This window comes from Apodemus sylvaticus, chromosome X (assembly GCF_947179515.1).
Source record: "Apodemus sylvaticus chromosome X, mApoSyl1.1, whole genome shotgun sequence".
NCBI lineage: Eukaryota > Metazoa > Chordata > Mammalia > Rodentia > Muridae > Apodemus > Apodemus sylvaticus.
The window spans coordinates 117,756,247-117,773,334 of record NC_067495.1 but is presented as its reverse complement, the minus strand read 5'-3'; the positions used below and the strand labels follow the sequence as shown (position 1 = coordinate 117,773,334).

The following is a 17,088-nucleotide window of genomic DNA, read 5'->3' as shown; positions in this document are numbered from 1 at the left end:
AGCTAACTTTCCCTCATAGTGTATGAAGAAATTTTTTCATTAGGTATGAAGATTAAAGTTTACTCTCGAATTTCTGTGCCTAAATCTTACTGCTGATGATCATTAATGTTTTGCTCTTTTATTTTCCTTGTGACTTTATACTAAAAGTCTTGTTTGTTTATGAAAATATGATAGCATAATGGCTTGGTCCTTCAGCAGGTGTTTAGCATATGCCTACAGTAATGAGTGAAATGTACTGATTTTAGAGTTTTGAAGCCATTTGTGAATGACCAAATAAGCTGCTCAAATCCAGTATAGTGGAAAGTATCTTGTCTTTGAACTAATTTTATTTCTGATTTCACAAAGATCATCACCAGAGGAAATAAGACACTAAAACCTAGTTATGGAGGAAGCCAGGAGGAATTCAGCTTCAGCTCTCATTTAAGACAAAATGGATTTCCTATATGCTTTAATAATGTTATTCAAAATTAAATGTGAATTTAATTCTTTTTATAATTACTGCTTCAGAGTCTGAGGCCCCAAACTTTGATAAGTTAACTCAGCCTGTGCGCTTATGGTATTTTCATTTCAGATGATACTTTTTTGTTTTCAATTTTAGGGACATGGGATTAGAATTATTTAGGGCTCATATTATAAGTGATCAAAAAGTCCAGACAAAAACAATTGATGGCATCCTTCTCTTGATTGAGAGAGAACGGAATGGTGAAGCAATTGATAGAAGTTTACTTCGAAGCCTTTTAAGTATGCTGTCTGATTTGCAAGTAAGTTGCACTTAACACTCACTGTGCTACCCTACAAATCTGATTGTTCTTCATAGCTTGATGTCTGAAATCCAGAGTGTTGTTCAAATAGAGTTCTGATGGAAGTAAATAGTTAATGAATAAGCAAATGCTTTTGGTTTTCCCTCTTCTAGATTTACCAAGACTCTTTTGAACAAAGATTTTTGCAAGAAACTAATCGGCTTTATGCAGCTGAAGGTCAGAAGTTAATGCAAGAAAGAGAGGTATTTTAAAATACTTATTGACTCCACTGTCTCTAACAATAGACATTACATTGTAGAGCACAGACTTCCCTTTGTATTTATAGTCCCACTGTTGGAATGGTCTCCTCTCACTTAGCTACTCCTTTCTCTTCTCTCTCCTTAAAGGCCAGAGTTCTGCATCCTAAACTCTCCTTCTAATTTTACATATGATTCTACCCTGTCACATTTGATAGGGCTCTTCCCTGGATCTTTTGGACTTGACATTTTCTGAATGATTTAAGGGGAGGAAAACAATAATATAAAAAACTATCTTTGTAGGTTCCTGAGTATCTTCATCATGTTAATAAACGTCTAGAAGAAGAAGCAGACAGACTTATTACTTACTTAGATCAGACCACCCAGTAAGTATTATGTGCTCAGCCTAATAGTCTTAAAACTGTTGATAAAGCTCTTTAGGCATCTTAAAACTTGTAATTTTCAGGTACGATTTTGTCTTCAACAGTTGTTTTCATAATGTGAACTTCAAGTTATTATCTTTCCTGGCTAATTAGATTTAATCAAGGATTTGATTATTGGTTTGGTGTGTGTTTAGTGTGTAATTTTAAAATAGTATTAGAGGTTGATGGGATCTTTAAAACTTGGTGTTTTTGAGTCAGAGTTTCACTAAAACCCTGGAACTCGTGGTCCTCCACGACAGCCTCCCAAGTTCTGGGATTATAGGCATGCATCACCATGCCCGGCTTTTAAAATCCTTAGACTGATTAAAATTCAGGGAGTGGCTGTTCTGAGAGAAACTGTTTCTGTACTTTCTAAATCTCAGTAACCAAGTGGTTCAACTAAGCAGCATAGAGAACTGTTTCACTTTCTTAGTAAAAAGCAGGAAAACTTGGAAAAAATGCTAGGTTCAGCAAGACCATGGAGATCATTACTTTGAGCAAATTCTGAAATACGTTACTTTTCTTCCTTTAGGCATAATGTAAAATAAGTTTGACACATGGCATAGAAAAGGCAAAATTAATGTAAAATGACATTTTTGCTTTGTCTTTTTCTAGAAGCTTTAAATTTTCAATGTCAAATCTCATTAATTCTGTTCTTCCCCCTTTTAGGAAGTCACTAATTGCTTCTGTTGAAAAACAACTTCTAGGTGAACACTTATCAGCAATTCTTCAGAAAGGTAACTTGTAATTTGTAAATAAGAGGTTAATAGGGCTGGAGAAATGGCTCAGTAGTTAAGGGTAGTTGTTGCTTTTGCAGAGGACTCAAATTTAATTCCCAGAACCCACATGACAGCTCACAACCATTAGGAATTACAGTTTCAGGGGATGTAATACTCTTCTTCCATCCTCTGTGTGTACTAGGCATGCACACAGTGCACATACATGCAAGACAAACACTTAATACATGCTGCTGCTGCTGTTTTATTCTTAGCATGTAGAGCCAAGAATATCTAAACGTTAATGATATTAGAGCATACTCCGAATTTTACTCACATAAGTTATAGTTCAGAGTACTATCACGATAGTAGTTTAAACTTAGCATTTTATTGAAATGCATGGCAATTTTATTTACTTTTTGATTGTCATATTTTAATGCCAAAATATTTCAAACCAGGTTTAAATAGCCTCCTTGATGAAAACCGAATTCAAGATCTGTGTCTCCTGTATCAGCTCTTCAGTAGAGTTCGCGGCGGCGTTCAGGTTCTCTTACAGCAGTGGATTGAGTATATCAAGGTATTGACAGTTTGCTTGTTGACTTTTCTCTTGACTGTTTTGTATATGTACCAAGAGTATCAGAAAGCATTTCTTTTTTTTTTTATTCGATATAATTTATTTACATTTCAAATGATTTCCCTTTTTCTAGCCCCCCCACTCCCCGAAAGTCCCGCAAGCCCCCTTCTCTTCCCCTGTCCTCCCACCCACCCCTTCCCACTTCTCCGTTCTGGTTTTGCTGAATACTGTTTCACTGAGTCTTTCCAGAACCAGGGGCCACTCCTCCCAGAAAGCATTTCTTGTTGGGAGGTTTTTTTGTTTGTTTGTTTGTTTTTTAAAGTGAAAGAATTGAAATGTCATCCTGAGAATGGCAGCTGTGTGGCATATCAGCAGTAAAGCTTGAGTGATATTTGATGGGATTTCTAGCTCTAAGACTTAAATCAGGGGGGTGGGAAATTAAAGGATTGTTTGAGCTCTCAAGCCATTGGTTAATAAAGTGTAGGATCTGTTCTAACAAGTTTGAACCATAAATCCTTCCTTCTCTTCCTCTCTCCTTCTACCTTCCTCCCTGAACATATTGCTATTTTTAAAAGTACAGATCTGACTGCCTTAACAATGAAAAAAAGGTCCTGGAGTCTTCTAAGACTGTCCTAATAGGATATCATCTACCCAATGATGACTTTTTTTATTTATAAGTGAATATTATCTGTTTAGGTTTTTCATTTCCTTAGAGACAGCTGTACCTTTTATGACTGTTAAGTACTTGTGCCAACTTAGAATATGACTTGGTGAATATTTTCACTGTAGAAAGTCAATTACCATAAAATTGCACCATTTTCATTTTCAGGCTTTTGGAAGTACCATTGTTATTAATCCTGAAAAAGATAAAACTATGGTTCAAGAATTATTGGACTTTAAAGATAAAGTTGACCATATAATTGATACCTGCTTTCTGAAAAATGAAAAATTTATCAATGCCATGAAAGAAGCATTTGAAACATTCATTAATAAGAGACCAAATAAGCCAGCTGAACTGATAGGTATGTCTCACATTCTTTTCTGGTTGTGTAATGTTATTTTATTGATAAACTCTGAGGTAATATCTTATTGTACCCATTCCTGGATTGTTTGATGTTACTTAGCCAGTAATAAATACTAAGTCTAAGAAATATGTGTAAGGATATGGATGCAAGAAAGAGTCTGTCAAGCTGAACAGCATCTCATAGTCTTCATGTCCAACATGATATAAACTCTTTGTGAGGTAGAACATCGGGCCCCCATTCACTTTTAGTGAGTAAGCTTGGTTCTGTGCTTTCCAAGCTTATAGTAATTTAGATGTGGGACAGAGTGCTGTTGTCTAGAGGTCTCCAGTTATAGCTACTGGAAAAGGGCAGCATGAAATTCCAGTGCAAATGAATAAAAAGTGTAGGACGACAGTAAATCCAGTGATACAGGCTCACTGAGTTCGAGGCCAGCCTGGTCTACAAAGTGACCATGTGTAGTGGTCAGTACATTTCAGATACCCGTGGTCACTAAACTACAGTTTTTCTCCATTTTAGCTAAGTATGTGGATTCAAAACTTCGTGCAGGTAATAAAGAAGCTACAGATGAAGAGCTTGAGAAAATGTTGGATAAAATAATGATTATATTTAGATTTATCTATGGTAAGTGTTGATTACTGCTTTCATGTTTTTATTTTAAAACAAAGCCAGGCATAGTGATAGACATCTGCAGTCAAGAATACAGGAGTCTGAGGCAGTATTGCTATGTAGGTCAAATATATATTATCAGACCAGCTAGGGCAACCCGGAGAGACTTTGAGAACTACAGGTTATATTTTACTTATTGCATATTTTAGATCCTTAAGAATAATTCCTCAACTAAATTGCCTTATATTTTGACCTTTCCACTATTAAGAACCTGGGATTTTGCTGCTTGTTTTAATCTCTTTGAGTATTAGTGCTTAAAAGTAGTTAATACAGTTTTAATTTTTTTTATACTAAAGAACTTTTGAAATGTCTGGCACAGACATGTACCTCCAGTGTTTACGAGTTTAGTAAACCTGGCAAAAATGTATAAAATTAAATAATTTGACATGTAATAAGCTTTTTAAAGCCATTTTCTTACAGCTTTACTTGTCATATCATTAATGTCTTGGTTTTTTTTTTGTTGTTGTTTAATACAGGTAAAGATGTTTTTGAGGCCTTCTATAAGAAAGATTTAGCTAAACGCCTATTAGTTGGCAAGAGTGCATCAGTAGATGCTGAAAAATCAATGCTGTCTAAACTGAAACACGGTATGCTTGCCATTTTTCTTTTAATAATCAGTATTTTTTTAATATTTGAGGCAAATAATGGCTTAATTATACTCGTTCCAATGGTTGCTTCTTTGGTTGATCATTTTCTGTACACATGGAAACATAAATTGAAGGCATGGGGAGGATAGCTCAGAGGGTGAGAGGATTTTGTGCACAAGCATGAGGACCTGAGTTGGAATCCCTAACATCCATGCAAAAAAAAAAAAATCTATGTAAAACTCCAGTGGCTAGGGGTGGACTAGAGGCAGGGAACAGGAGGATCTTTGCGGATTCCTGGAAACCAGCCTAGTCTGGGTTCAATGATAGAGACCCTATTTCAAAGGAATAAGGCACACTCTATAGAGCAGTACATCCAATGTCCTGTGACTTGCACATGCATGGTGTCCAATACACACACACACAGACACACACACACAAAGTGAGTTATGAGGGTCCTAGCCTCTTGCTGATAGCCTCAATTATTGGCTTGTTTAAAGATAAAGAATTATTCTTTTGTTTATTTGTATAAAAATTCCCAACTACCCTATACCTGGATTAAAGAGTTTACTTCTGAATTACTAGGGCACGCTGAGAGGTAAGACTTTTCATTCTTACAAGTGGTTACAGATTATATTTTATGCCCAAGTTAAGTTTTGCATTGTATTTATGATTTAAAGTTTTTGTTTGTTATACTACTGAAATATGAATATGTGAACATCTTTAACAGAATGTGGAGCTGCTTTTACCAGCAAGCTTGAAGGGATGTTTAAAGACATGGAGCTCTCTAAAGATATCATGATTCAGTTCAAACAGGTAAAAGTGAGTTAACCTCTTACTTAATTCCTTAAACTTAAGGATACTTAAGTTATTTCCTTGCTGCAGTTTGTATTGAAGAAGATAAATAGAAACCTATTTTTTTCTACAAATTCTTCATTACAGCTTAAACAGTGCAATATAGGGAAAAGATCATCGATGAATTTTAATATTTAACCTACTTCAGGATTTAGCTATAATTAACATCCAGAATAAGACAGAAAAATAAGTAAAATGTATTAGACTAAGGTTAGTATTAAAAAAATTATACTTACACAGTAAAAGCAGGGCTTTTCTAATCAGTTGGAGGATTTGCATGTACAAAGCTTGTCATGGGGATAGAGGTGAGGTGATCAAGAACGGGTGGTATATACTATCTCTGTTGACATTTCAGATGAGAATTTGGATCTGTAGTTTTGAGGACATATATAGAAGGTTGTATGTAAAAACATAAACGACCAAATGTAGTTTGTGCAACTGTAGTCCCAGCATGTGATGCTGAAATAAAACTTGGGCAATATAAGTGAGATCCTGTCTCAAATAGCAGAGGCAGTGATGACTAGACAATAGTGATGGCAAGTTAGATTTTACTCCTCAAGGGTTCACTAATGACTTCTTGGTAAATGAAAACAAAAGACTCAAAGTTCAGAAGTAGGAGGATCATAGATCTTATAGTAGCCACAGAATAGGATTTATTTCCCTTGCCCTTTCCCCTTCTTTTCCTTTCCCACTTCAGGTCACCACCTTAACAGGGAATGAAGCATTTGAAAAACCAGAGACTTAGGCTGGCTGGTGGGGTGAGGAATGGGAGTTGCTACAAGGTGTTCCCATCCATGTAGGGTCTCTAAAGGTGGGGATTCAAGGTAGCATTGGGGGAAATGGAGACCGGATGCTATAACATCCCAATTATGTGTGAGAAGTTGAGTTGTTAATACCTAGGATGTTTTCAGGGGATTTTTGTATGCTACTATATCAAAATGGCCACCTGTGTATTTTTCTGCTGCATTTTGTGTGGCCTTCATTTCAAGTCTTAATTGTTTCTATTTGCAGGATGGCCATATATTTTTAGAAAAGGGAAATTCTTAATTTAGTCAGTATTATGGTGTGATATATACACTTTCATAATTTCTGTGTATGTGTTGATCTTATAGTATATGCAGAACCAGAATGTACCTGGCAATATTGAATTAACTGTTAATATCCTGACAATGGGTTACTGGCCAACATATGTGCCTATGGAAGTCCATTTGCCACCAGAGGTAAGATAAACTGTTTCAGAACTAAGGTATAAGCTTAGAAATCATATTTTTTTCTGCTTTTTGTTTGAAAATATATAAATTTTAAAAGCTTATGTCAAACAATATAGCAACAAATTATGAATGTTAATATTTTATTCTTTTACTTCATTTTTCAGCTATGTTTCTAAATTGAGTGATGTTTTTACCAATTACTCTGTTTCTTAGCTTTGCAGCTGTTAAAAAATCTTGCCCATATTTCACCTGAAGGCAGGATTGGTGAATGTTATGAATACATGAGTAGCCCTTCATGCCTTAGAAACTGTACTACTAGCTGGGCAGTGGTGGTGCACACCTGTAATCCCAGCACTTGGGGGGCAGAGGCAGGCAGATTTCTGAGTTGGAGGCCAGCCTAGTCTACAAAGTGAGTTCCAGGACAGCCAGGACTACACAGAAAAAACAAAACAAACAAAAAGAAAGAAATTGTACTACTCAGGACCAAAACCTAGAATGTTGAATAAAGATACTGAGAGTCTGTGGAAAGAATCATGGGTGCCCAAAGAGTAGATTTCCCTCAATAAGGGAAGAATATGGTGGAGAGGAAGAGAAAGGGCAAAGCCTCCACTTTAGAAAAGGCTCACTTTTAGGAGATGGTAGACAGGGGAACCTATAAAGAAATGTGGGCAGAAGCGGTGGTGAGAGAAAGGAGTCAGTACAGTATAGAAGCAGCCCAGGTCACCAGAGTTGAAGGAATGATTAAATAACAGGGCAGAGAAGATCAAAGAGTGTAAAGGCCACCAAGTGCTGTTACATGGGTAGTTAGATTCTCACCTTACATTAATGGGATTGATAATAGTCATGGCAACTGTCAAGCGCTATTCCACATGGTCTTAACGCACTGAGGGGGGAGGTCATTGAGGTGGCTCAGGGGTGAAGGAAGGCACATGACACCAAGTTTGGCCTCCTAGCTCAACCCCCTGAACCCACATAGTGGAAACAGGGTAACTGTCTCCTGAAAACTGTCCTCTGACCTTCATGAGCACACGATGGCATGCACAGCCCACTTCATACATTCAGTAAGTAGTTTAAAAAACCAGTGCCAAGGTTGGCGGCCTTGCACATGCAGTGGAAACACTTACTTTATTTGTTTTAGATGGTAAAGCTTCAGGAAATTTTCAAGACCTTTTACTTGGGCAAGCACAGTGGCAGGAAGCTCCAGTGGCAATCGACCTTGGGACACTGTGTACTAAAAGCTGAATTCAAAGAGGTAAGTGGATAGTTGCAAATTTTAAGTTCTGTCTTCATCTTTAATGTGGCTTATTCCTTGGTTTGAAGGTTCAACCTGCTATTTTATAAGTGTGTCCTTGACACCTGTGTAACAACAGTGATAGGTAGTTACAGCTTTGTGGGTTTTTTAGATGGTTACTTTTTCAACAGTCTAGTTAGCCCTCGTGTAAAATTGAAAGTGCCCCCTCTCTTTCTCTTTCTCTGTGGATGCAGAGTTCATACTGTCTTATCATGTAGCTAAGAAGTTAGAGAATAGAGTGAGAGATATAGGCAAACAATATCCATTGGGGAAAAATATCTGTATCTGTTCATGAATGATCTGAATCAAGTCAAAATATATTTGAAAGTGGGGCATAGTGACACAGGGCTATAATCCTACCACTTGGGAGATAGAGGCAGGAAGATTGGAGTTCAAGGACATATTTGGCTACAAAGGAAGTCTAGCTTGGGCTTTGGGAAACCCTGTTTCAAATAAATGCATTCAGAATGATAATTTCTTACTGCTTATGGTGAATGTCTATAACAATACATAGGGCTGACTTATTTTCATTACTTTGTTCTGTTTTAATAAGGATTATAGAAGACATATTACTAGGCTAACTAATCCTTCACCTCGTTTTCTGTAGACTCAATCTTGCACTACACATCATACTGCCATCTAAAGCAGCACTTAGGATAATGTTAATCATCTGAGGCTAACTCACTATTTCAAAATGGTTTTCCTATAAGATATTATTACTTTTGATTTATTTTTTTATGTGTTTTAAAAACAGGCAAAAAAAACCCCCACCCTCTGCTTTTTCTCCAACAGGGCAAAAAAGAACTTCAAGTCTCTCTTTTCCAAACCCTGGTGCTGCTAATGTTTAATGAAGGAGAGGAGTTCAGTTTAGAAGAGATCAAGCAGGCCACTGGGATAGGTTTGTATTGTGTCTGTCCAGTTGCAAGATTTTGTGTAGTCACTGTGGTCAGAGCTCTGATCACATAAGGAAATAATCCTCTCCTCTGTACTTCTTAAAAAAGATGCATTTCTTTGTGTATAGCCTATAGGTGTGTGTGTATACCACACATGTGCACGAGTGTTGGGTCTAGAAGCGGTCATCATATCTCCTGGAACTTGACTTATGATTTACCATGTTAGGTGCTGGGAACTAACCTCTGGTCCTCTGAAAGACCAGATATTACTCTTCAATTGTGAGATGTCTCTTCAGCCTCCTCCTCTATATTCATTTCAAAACTAGTCCGTACCAGTGTGTAGTGCTAACAAGAAGTGTGTGTGTGTGGTTAGAGTGAAGTGAAGTGAGTAATGATTGTGGAAGGAAGTAGGACTTGATTTGGGCCTTCAAATTTTTTGGTTGGAGAGAAGGCATATGAAATAAAGGAGATAATGTAAGAAAATACTTGAAAATAGGAGTGGCTAGTATAGGTAGCAAACATCGAAATGTTAGGTTGTAGCTTTGAATGGTGAGCTGTAAAATCCAAAGGTAAGATAGGTAGACTGACATAAAAGAAATAACCTGTTTGGACAATTTACTTGGTATTGATAAAACTAGCCACCTGGAATGTGAGAAGATTCTAGTCTAGAAGCTATGAAGATAATTCTGACATGAAGTCCTAAAGAGGCTTCTGGTAGAATGTTTCCAACAGCAATGGAATTACTAGAGATATATAGCACAGTGAAGGAGAATAAAGACTTAAAAGATGATTCTAGACTTTTCATAGGTTTAGGTTAGTTTTGCCATCATGAGCAATGGAGCAGGGGGTTAATGGAGAATGTCAACATCCTCAAGTGATAGTAAAACAGCCAAGTTGAGTGTCCTTTTAGTGACTGATTTGAGAGAAAGAAAATGTTGCCCTATAAGTTTTGGTAGTTGTCCCACATGGATGATAATAGATGCTTTTAGAAGATAAATAAGAAGAAAATGTTACTGGATAGCACAGGAGCAGGTGTTGATGACAGTGGGGAAAACAAAGCAGTTTAGTAGAGAATCAGAGTTAGAGTGACATTGAGTGTGGTGCTCATGCTAATAAGCTACAAACAAATAACCATTATTTCTTTTTCAGAGGATGGAGAATTAAGACGAACACTGCAGTCACTAGCCTGTGGCAAAGCTAGAGTTTTGGCTAAAAATCCAAAGGGCAAAGATATCGAAGATGGTGACAAATTTATTTGCAATGACGATTTCAAACACAAGCTATTCAGGATAAAGATCAATCAAATACAGATGAAAGAAACGGTAAACCTTTTGCTTTCTCCTAGTCCTACTATATTGGGTTAAATGTGTTTATAGTAGAAATTTACAGATTAAAAAGTTATATGCTTGAGTGTTTTAGCTGCATGTATGTTTGTGCACCCCATCAGGGCTGGGGCCCACATGCAAGAAGGGGGCATTGGATCCATTGGAGCTGAAATTACAAATGATGTGAACAGTCACATGGATGCTGAGAATCTAACTCATGTCCTCTTTAGCTGCTAAGCCATTTTCCAGCTTCAAAACTTAGTTTATTTTCTCAATGCTACCATTTCATGTAACATTTTCTGTACCTACATCTGGCCTAATACATTTCAGTATTTGATGATATATTTCTTTTTGTCAAAAAGTAAGCATAATATGGTTCACGGTCAGCATAGTTATTCAGTTGTATTTTGTTTTGTTTGTTTTGCTTGCTTTGGTTTTCTTGCATTGCTAGGGATGAGGAATGTAGGACCAATTGAGTTACTTGGATGCAATTTTGTTTTGTTGTTCTTCCTTATTACTTTATTTTCCATACATGTAGTGATCCTTGCTCATATTCAGTTCCTCATTGTCCTGTACCACCATCACTTGCTGCTGTCCTTTCTCCCAAGTAGTTGCCCTTCTTTAGCATGTCTGCTCTTGCACAAGTACACACTACACATAGTGCATATATAATTAAACCTAGATTGTATATATGAGAGAAAATCGAACTATTTTGCGTTTTCCACTTTAATAGTATATGTACTTATTTATTTATTTATTTATCTATTTAAATTGTGTCAAACAAAATGTGGTATTTGTCTTAAGTTTGGCTTATTTTGCTTAAAAGGGTCATTGATTATTCTACAGATTATATCATTTTATTCTTTACGGCTGAATAAACTTCTATAGTGTTAATCATTCATCTGTTGATGGATATCTAGAATGGTTGTATATCTTTATTCTTTTTTTAAATAAGAGTCTCATTCCTGTAATCTCAGTGATAGGAAATAGAAGTCAAAGTAGAGTAGCTCCTTGGAGGCTCATGGACCAGGTAGCCTAGGCTATAGGACAAAGGTCCAAGCTGATAAGGGACCCTGTCTCAAACAGAAAATGAAAGGCTCCAATGCCCAAGGTTGTCCTCTGATGTCCCCAACCACACCCCTATAATAGACATACTTATACACACACATTAAAAAAATCAACAGAATGCTATAAATAGTCCTATAATATATTCTTGAACATACCTAAATCTTAAACTCTATGATAATCTTTTCCTTAAAATGACTTCATGTCTGTTCCAGAGAAACCAGGTTCCTAGTACCCACATGGTACCTCACAACTAACTGTAACTTCAGGTCTAGAAGATATGTTATACTCATACAGACATATGCAAGCAAAAGACACATGAAATAAAAATACGTTTGCTGTTTTTGGTTTTTTTTTTTTTTCTGAGACAGAGTTTCTCTGTGTAGTCCTGGCTGTGCCACCACTGCCTGGCATTAAACATTTTTAAAAAGATGTATTTATGGAAGTAAATTTTTGGATCAGTGGTTATAAACATTTTAAATTTTAGAGAAGGCCAGTAGACAACCTGCAGTGTTATTTGGACTATCTACCTTGCTTCTTTTCTTTTTTTCTTTTTCTTTTTCTTTTCTTTTTTGGGTGTTTTTTTTTTTTTTTTTTTTTTTTTTTTTTTTTTTTGAGACAGGGTTTCTCTGGGTAGCCCTGGTCACTCTGTAGACCAGGCTGGCCTCGAACTCAGAAATCCGCCTGCCTCTGCCTCCCAAGTGCTGGGATTAAAGGTGTGTGCCACCACTGCCCAGCTGACTTTGTTTCTTGACATGATCTCTCACTTGCCTAGACCACACTAATTAGCTAGGCTGGAGGGCTGTCCATCAGGTACTAGGAATCTTGTTTTTACATGAGTTCACAAAAATCTAAATTTAAAAAATAGATCCTCATGTTTGCAGGGAATCTACCTCCCAGTGCTCAAAGGTGGTATTTTCTCCTGTATTGTGTCACTATTGGTACAGGGCTGTAGTGACAACAGAAAGGAAATATGTTTAAGGTTTTTTTTCTCATTTAGATATGTTCTTTATAACAGTAACATTGTTATGTTCCTAATACAGTTTGTGTTCCTAATTAAGCTTGACTTCATTTGAAACTTGTTTTAGGTTGAAGAACAAGCAAGCACTACAGAAAGAGTATTTCAAGATAGACAATACCAAATTGATGCTGCGATCGTCCGAATTATGAAGATGAGGAAAACACTTAGCCATAATCTTCTTGTTTCAGAAGTCTACAATCAGCTTAAATTTCCAGTTAAAGTAGGTGTTTCTGTATCTCCATACCGAACATGTTATAGATAGAATACATTTAATTTTTAGACACTAATCTTGCAAATATAGATGGAAGCCTTAAAACCATTTGACACAACATCTGTTCATCTTCTATATTTGGACATGTGATTCACAAAAGAACTTTGTTTAGCAAAATTGAGAACCAGTTTACAAAAGCTACTCCCTGTGCTTGAAAGTTTAGTGAGTAAGTGGGACTTTGAAATTTTTGAAGTTAGTTATTATATATCTTTTGAATCTTACTTCTTTTCTGGAGATACCTTGGCATTTGACAGATTTGATTATTAGACTAAGTTATATCTTATGCTTGGTTACCTATATAAATATTTACTAAAATCTGTTACAGCAGCTGCTGGCTATATCTTAACGGTAAACCACTTTTTGTTTCTCTTGAAAATGTCTAGCAGTGGTTTTAGTAAACTTGAATTGGTCAATATGGGCATGATCCAATACAATATCTAGTAGCAAAAGTCCTTAGACAATGTGGTATTGTGCTAGACTATTATTCAAAATGTCTTTGATAAGCATTTATTAGATGTTGCCTAGATGCCTGACTGTTTGGATTCCTGGCAGCTTGAACTTTGATGAGTCAGTTTTGCGGAGTTTGTTTGGAATTGATAAATATACTTACCTCCTATTATTATTATTAATTATTTTATTAATTTACACTTTAATGGTATCTCCCTTTCCAGTTTCCCTTTCACAGACCGCCCCCCCCCCATCCCATTTCTCCTAGTAGTGTTTTGAGGCTTACTGAGATAGAAGTATAAAACACTTGATATTGAGCTTAGTATATTTTGAGGTTTTCCTTGTAGCTGCTCTTCCGCTATTATAAGGTAGGCTGCTTCTTCAAACTTGAAGCTGCCTCCTCATTACCATACCTGCTGCAAACATACTATGCTCACCTAATCATTTCTCCTACAGCAAGATTGCTTATTAATGCTAGAACATAAGAAATAACTAGAACTTCAATCTTAATTGAAACCAATTTGATACTTAACTTGGGGCTGTTAGATGGAATTTTACTTGTTGTTTTTTTTTTGGTTGGGTTTGGTTTTGGGATAGGGTCTTACTGTGTTCAAAGGTTGGCTTCAGAATCAGTCCTGCATTTTTATCGATTCCATATCTGTGAATTCAACAAACTGAAGGATGAAAACACCCTTTAAGAATGCAGTAGCTGACTGGGAAGCAGAGAAAGGCAGATCCTTTGTGAATTGTTGGTCAACCTGGTCTACATAATGAGTTCCAGGCAGGACTACAAAGAGATACCTTGTCTCAAACACGCCTGTGCGTTCACGCACGCGCGCTCACGCACGCGCGCTCTCTCTCTCTCTCTCTCATACACTCTCTCTCTCTCTCTCTCTCACACACACACACACACACACACACACACACGTGCACTCTTGCTCTCTTGCTCTAGCTCACACCCTTGCTCTCACCCTCGCTCTCTCCAAACACACATACTCCAAACAGATGCATTAGCTGTGTGGAGGGGCTGTGTGTTCTAGCTACCAGCTTAGGCAGCAATATTACTTGAGCTTCCCATCTTAACAAAAAATTACATCTGTATTGAATATTCAATTTCTTTTCCTTTTTATATCAGGATTTTGAGATACTTGGTTATGTCAGGGTCATTCCTTCAAGAGATAAGTATTATTATCAATGCACGAGAATTTATTAAAAGATTGTATTAGTAATTATGCATCTCTGTGGGGCATTTCTATGTGTGGACAGTTGTATTCGGTTCCACCTGGAGCTGGAGATACAAGCAGTTGTGTGCCACGGGCATTGATGCTGGAGCCAGACTCTAGCAGTAGTACATGCTAGAAGCCCTGAACCATCCTGTAGCATTGAGACTTTGTTGGTGTTGTTTGTGACAAGGTCTAATACATTCCAGGCTGGCTGGCCTTCAGTTCCCTTTGTAGCCAAGTCTGAATATAGGCATGCTCTACCATTCCCACTTCTAATGTCACAGTGAAATTTTAACTGCAAGATTCAGAGATCCAAATCACTTACATAGTTGAAATTCATAGTAAACCAGAAATATACAGGTATGAATTAATGTTATATTTTCTTAAATTTCCTGTAGTTGTGAGTGTGTGGTGTTGGGGAATAGAACCTAGGCCCTTCCATATGCTAGACAAGTACTGTACCACCTGGTCAAAGCCTTAGCTGCCCAACCCTTTTTTGTTTGTTTTTTGCCAACTTCCATGAACTCACTATTGCCATTCCTAAAGCTACCAAAGTAGAAAGGATTACATAAGCTTATATAGCTCATACAGTAATTTCTCTTACACATTTTAATTCATGTGTTAATTGTTTATTTACTTCATTTCAGGTTTGTTTGTGACATAGAGTGTACCCTAAGCACGTCTTACTTTGAATCCTCTTAGCTCTGATCTCCCACTTGCTGGGATTTTAGAAGAATGCTATAATGTTCCAGCTACATTTAATTTAAGTTTATTTAATTTAGAGACAGGGCTTGTCATTTTCTCTGACTGTCCCGGAACTCACCATGTAGACCAGACTGGCCTCAAACTCAGAAGTGCCTGCCTCTGTGCAGTCACTTCTGGCCTTTATTCTCTTTTTAAAGGGATGTTGGTAGATGCTGATGCTTTTAAGTTTTGCATTGAAAATATGCTTTCTCTTACAGCCTGCTGATCTTAAGAAGAGAATAGAATCCCTAATTGACCGGGACTACATGGAAAGAGATAAAGAAAACCCGAATCAGTACAACTATATTGCATAGAATGTTGGCCTTGGAACATTTGTTGTCATAATGCCGTAGCCAATGGATAAACTAACTTGTTGAATCTCATGTTATTTGACTTCTTTTATACTTCCGATGACCAAATGAAACAGTGTAATGGGAATAGTTGAGTGGACTTTTCTCCGTGGTTAACATACCTATTTTAAAGAGTAATACTTAACCTTTAAAAAGAATGTTGTTGAACTCTATGCATGTTATTGAGTATGATGTGCAGAAAACTCTTTAAGAAAGTACATGGGTCTTCATGATTCCTTTTGGAACTGGGGAAGAGATCCCTATGGCCATTTAAAGGGGGAGGGTGATTCTTATACACCATCAATAAAGCAAAAGGTTTATTTGCCTAAAAGTCATTTAAAGATACTTAAACTGCATGCAAATTTTATTTACTGTACAGAGTTCTGGATGTATTTATCAAATAGAAAAACCACCCTGGACTTGGTTATTCACCCATTTTGTGATTTCCCTTGGAAAAAAAAAGTAAGTCTTCATTGTTGTTGGCATTCTGTTACATTGAAGGGGAAAAACCTTATTTGGAAGCACGTTTTTTCAAGTAGGGTAACAGTTCCTTCCATTATACCTTATATATTCACATTCTCAAGGTTTCCCATTATGACTCTGGGATGTGTACATAAGACTTAGCCCCAAATTCACTGTGTTGATTATAGGAACTTCTTAAAATAGAAGAAAAATGCTGATCATCTTGTAATATAAGAACATAGTAAGAGGGGAAAACCCAGTACTTTTTATTAAAACTGAATACAGTATGAAAATCATAGGAGACCAAAATCAACAAATAAGTTTTGTGAATTGCAGGAGTGAAAATTTACCAGCTGCTTTTCATCATGCTTCAATCTTTAAATGTTTGGATTGTTTTGTCTCTAATTTGGGTGGATTTTCAATTGTCAGAGGTGTCCTAGGATTTGCATTCCATTTTTTTCTACTATTTTTTCTTATTTTACTGTCATGCTCCTCCTGACTTGGAGAATTCAACCTGTGATTCTCCCTTGTCTTCCTTACACACTCCCTATTGAAAACTTCAAGTTCTGGAGTCCTTTTTTTTTTTTTTTTTTTGCTTGAATGTAAGAGTTCTCAAAGCCATTGGACACCTGCTTTTCAGGGAAGTGTCTCCAAATTGGTCACACACAGAAAATAAGCGAAGTACTGCTTTTCAAATTGAAACTTTAAGTAAAAAACTTTTCTTCATCACCAGAGGATTTTGCTTTGCTTCCTGGTTTCTCTTTCCTTGAAGGAAATGGATTATGACAGAGAAGCAGACTGTATTGGTGTTTTCTTTTAAATTAGAACTTCTTCACTGCTTTCTGCACTAGCATATATCTTTGTCTTTATGGAGCAATTAGGGAGACCTTCAGTTTAGGAGACTTGGGGGCTCTTATGCTATTGTTTTCTTGAATTCTCAAAGACC

The 17,088-nt window shown here is 36.7% G+C and overlaps 1 protein-coding gene across 5 annotated transcripts in view; it reads left to right on the top strand.

Moving 5' to 3' along the window:
* The window catches only part of Cul4b (cullin 4B), an 88,986-nt gene extending 72,250 nt beyond the window's left edge, over positions 1–16,736 (top strand). For 4 of the 5 annotated variants that reach the window (XM_052171737.1, XM_052171735.1, XM_052171736.1 and 1 more), the window contains 15 exons: positions 599–761; positions 914–1,003; positions 1,301–1,383; positions 2,089–2,156; positions 2,594–2,712; positions 3,539–3,731; positions 4,251–4,355; positions 4,877–4,987; positions 5,715–5,806; positions 6,952–7,059; positions 8,189–8,302; positions 9,134–9,239; positions 10,384–10,556; positions 12,713–12,865; positions 15,549–16,736. In XM_052171737.1, coding sequence (XP_052027697.1) covers positions 599–761; positions 914–1,003; positions 1,301–1,383; positions 2,089–2,156; positions 2,594–2,712; positions 3,539–3,731; positions 4,251–4,355; positions 4,877–4,987; positions 5,715–5,806; positions 6,952–7,059; positions 8,189–8,302; positions 9,134–9,239; positions 10,384–10,556; positions 12,713–12,865; positions 15,549–15,644 — 1,774 coding nt within the window. In that variant the 3' untranslated portion in view covers positions 15,645–16,736. The remainder of the gene's footprint in view (positions 1–598; positions 762–913; positions 1,004–1,300; positions 1,384–2,088; positions 2,157–2,593; positions 2,713–3,538; positions 3,732–4,250; positions 4,356–4,876; positions 4,988–5,714; positions 5,807–6,951; positions 7,060–8,188; positions 8,303–9,133; positions 9,240–10,383; positions 10,557–12,712; positions 12,866–15,548) is intronic. The other variant, XM_052171738.1, reaches the window with a different exon arrangement.
* The last annotated feature ends 352 nt before the right edge of the window (positions 16,737–17,088 follow it).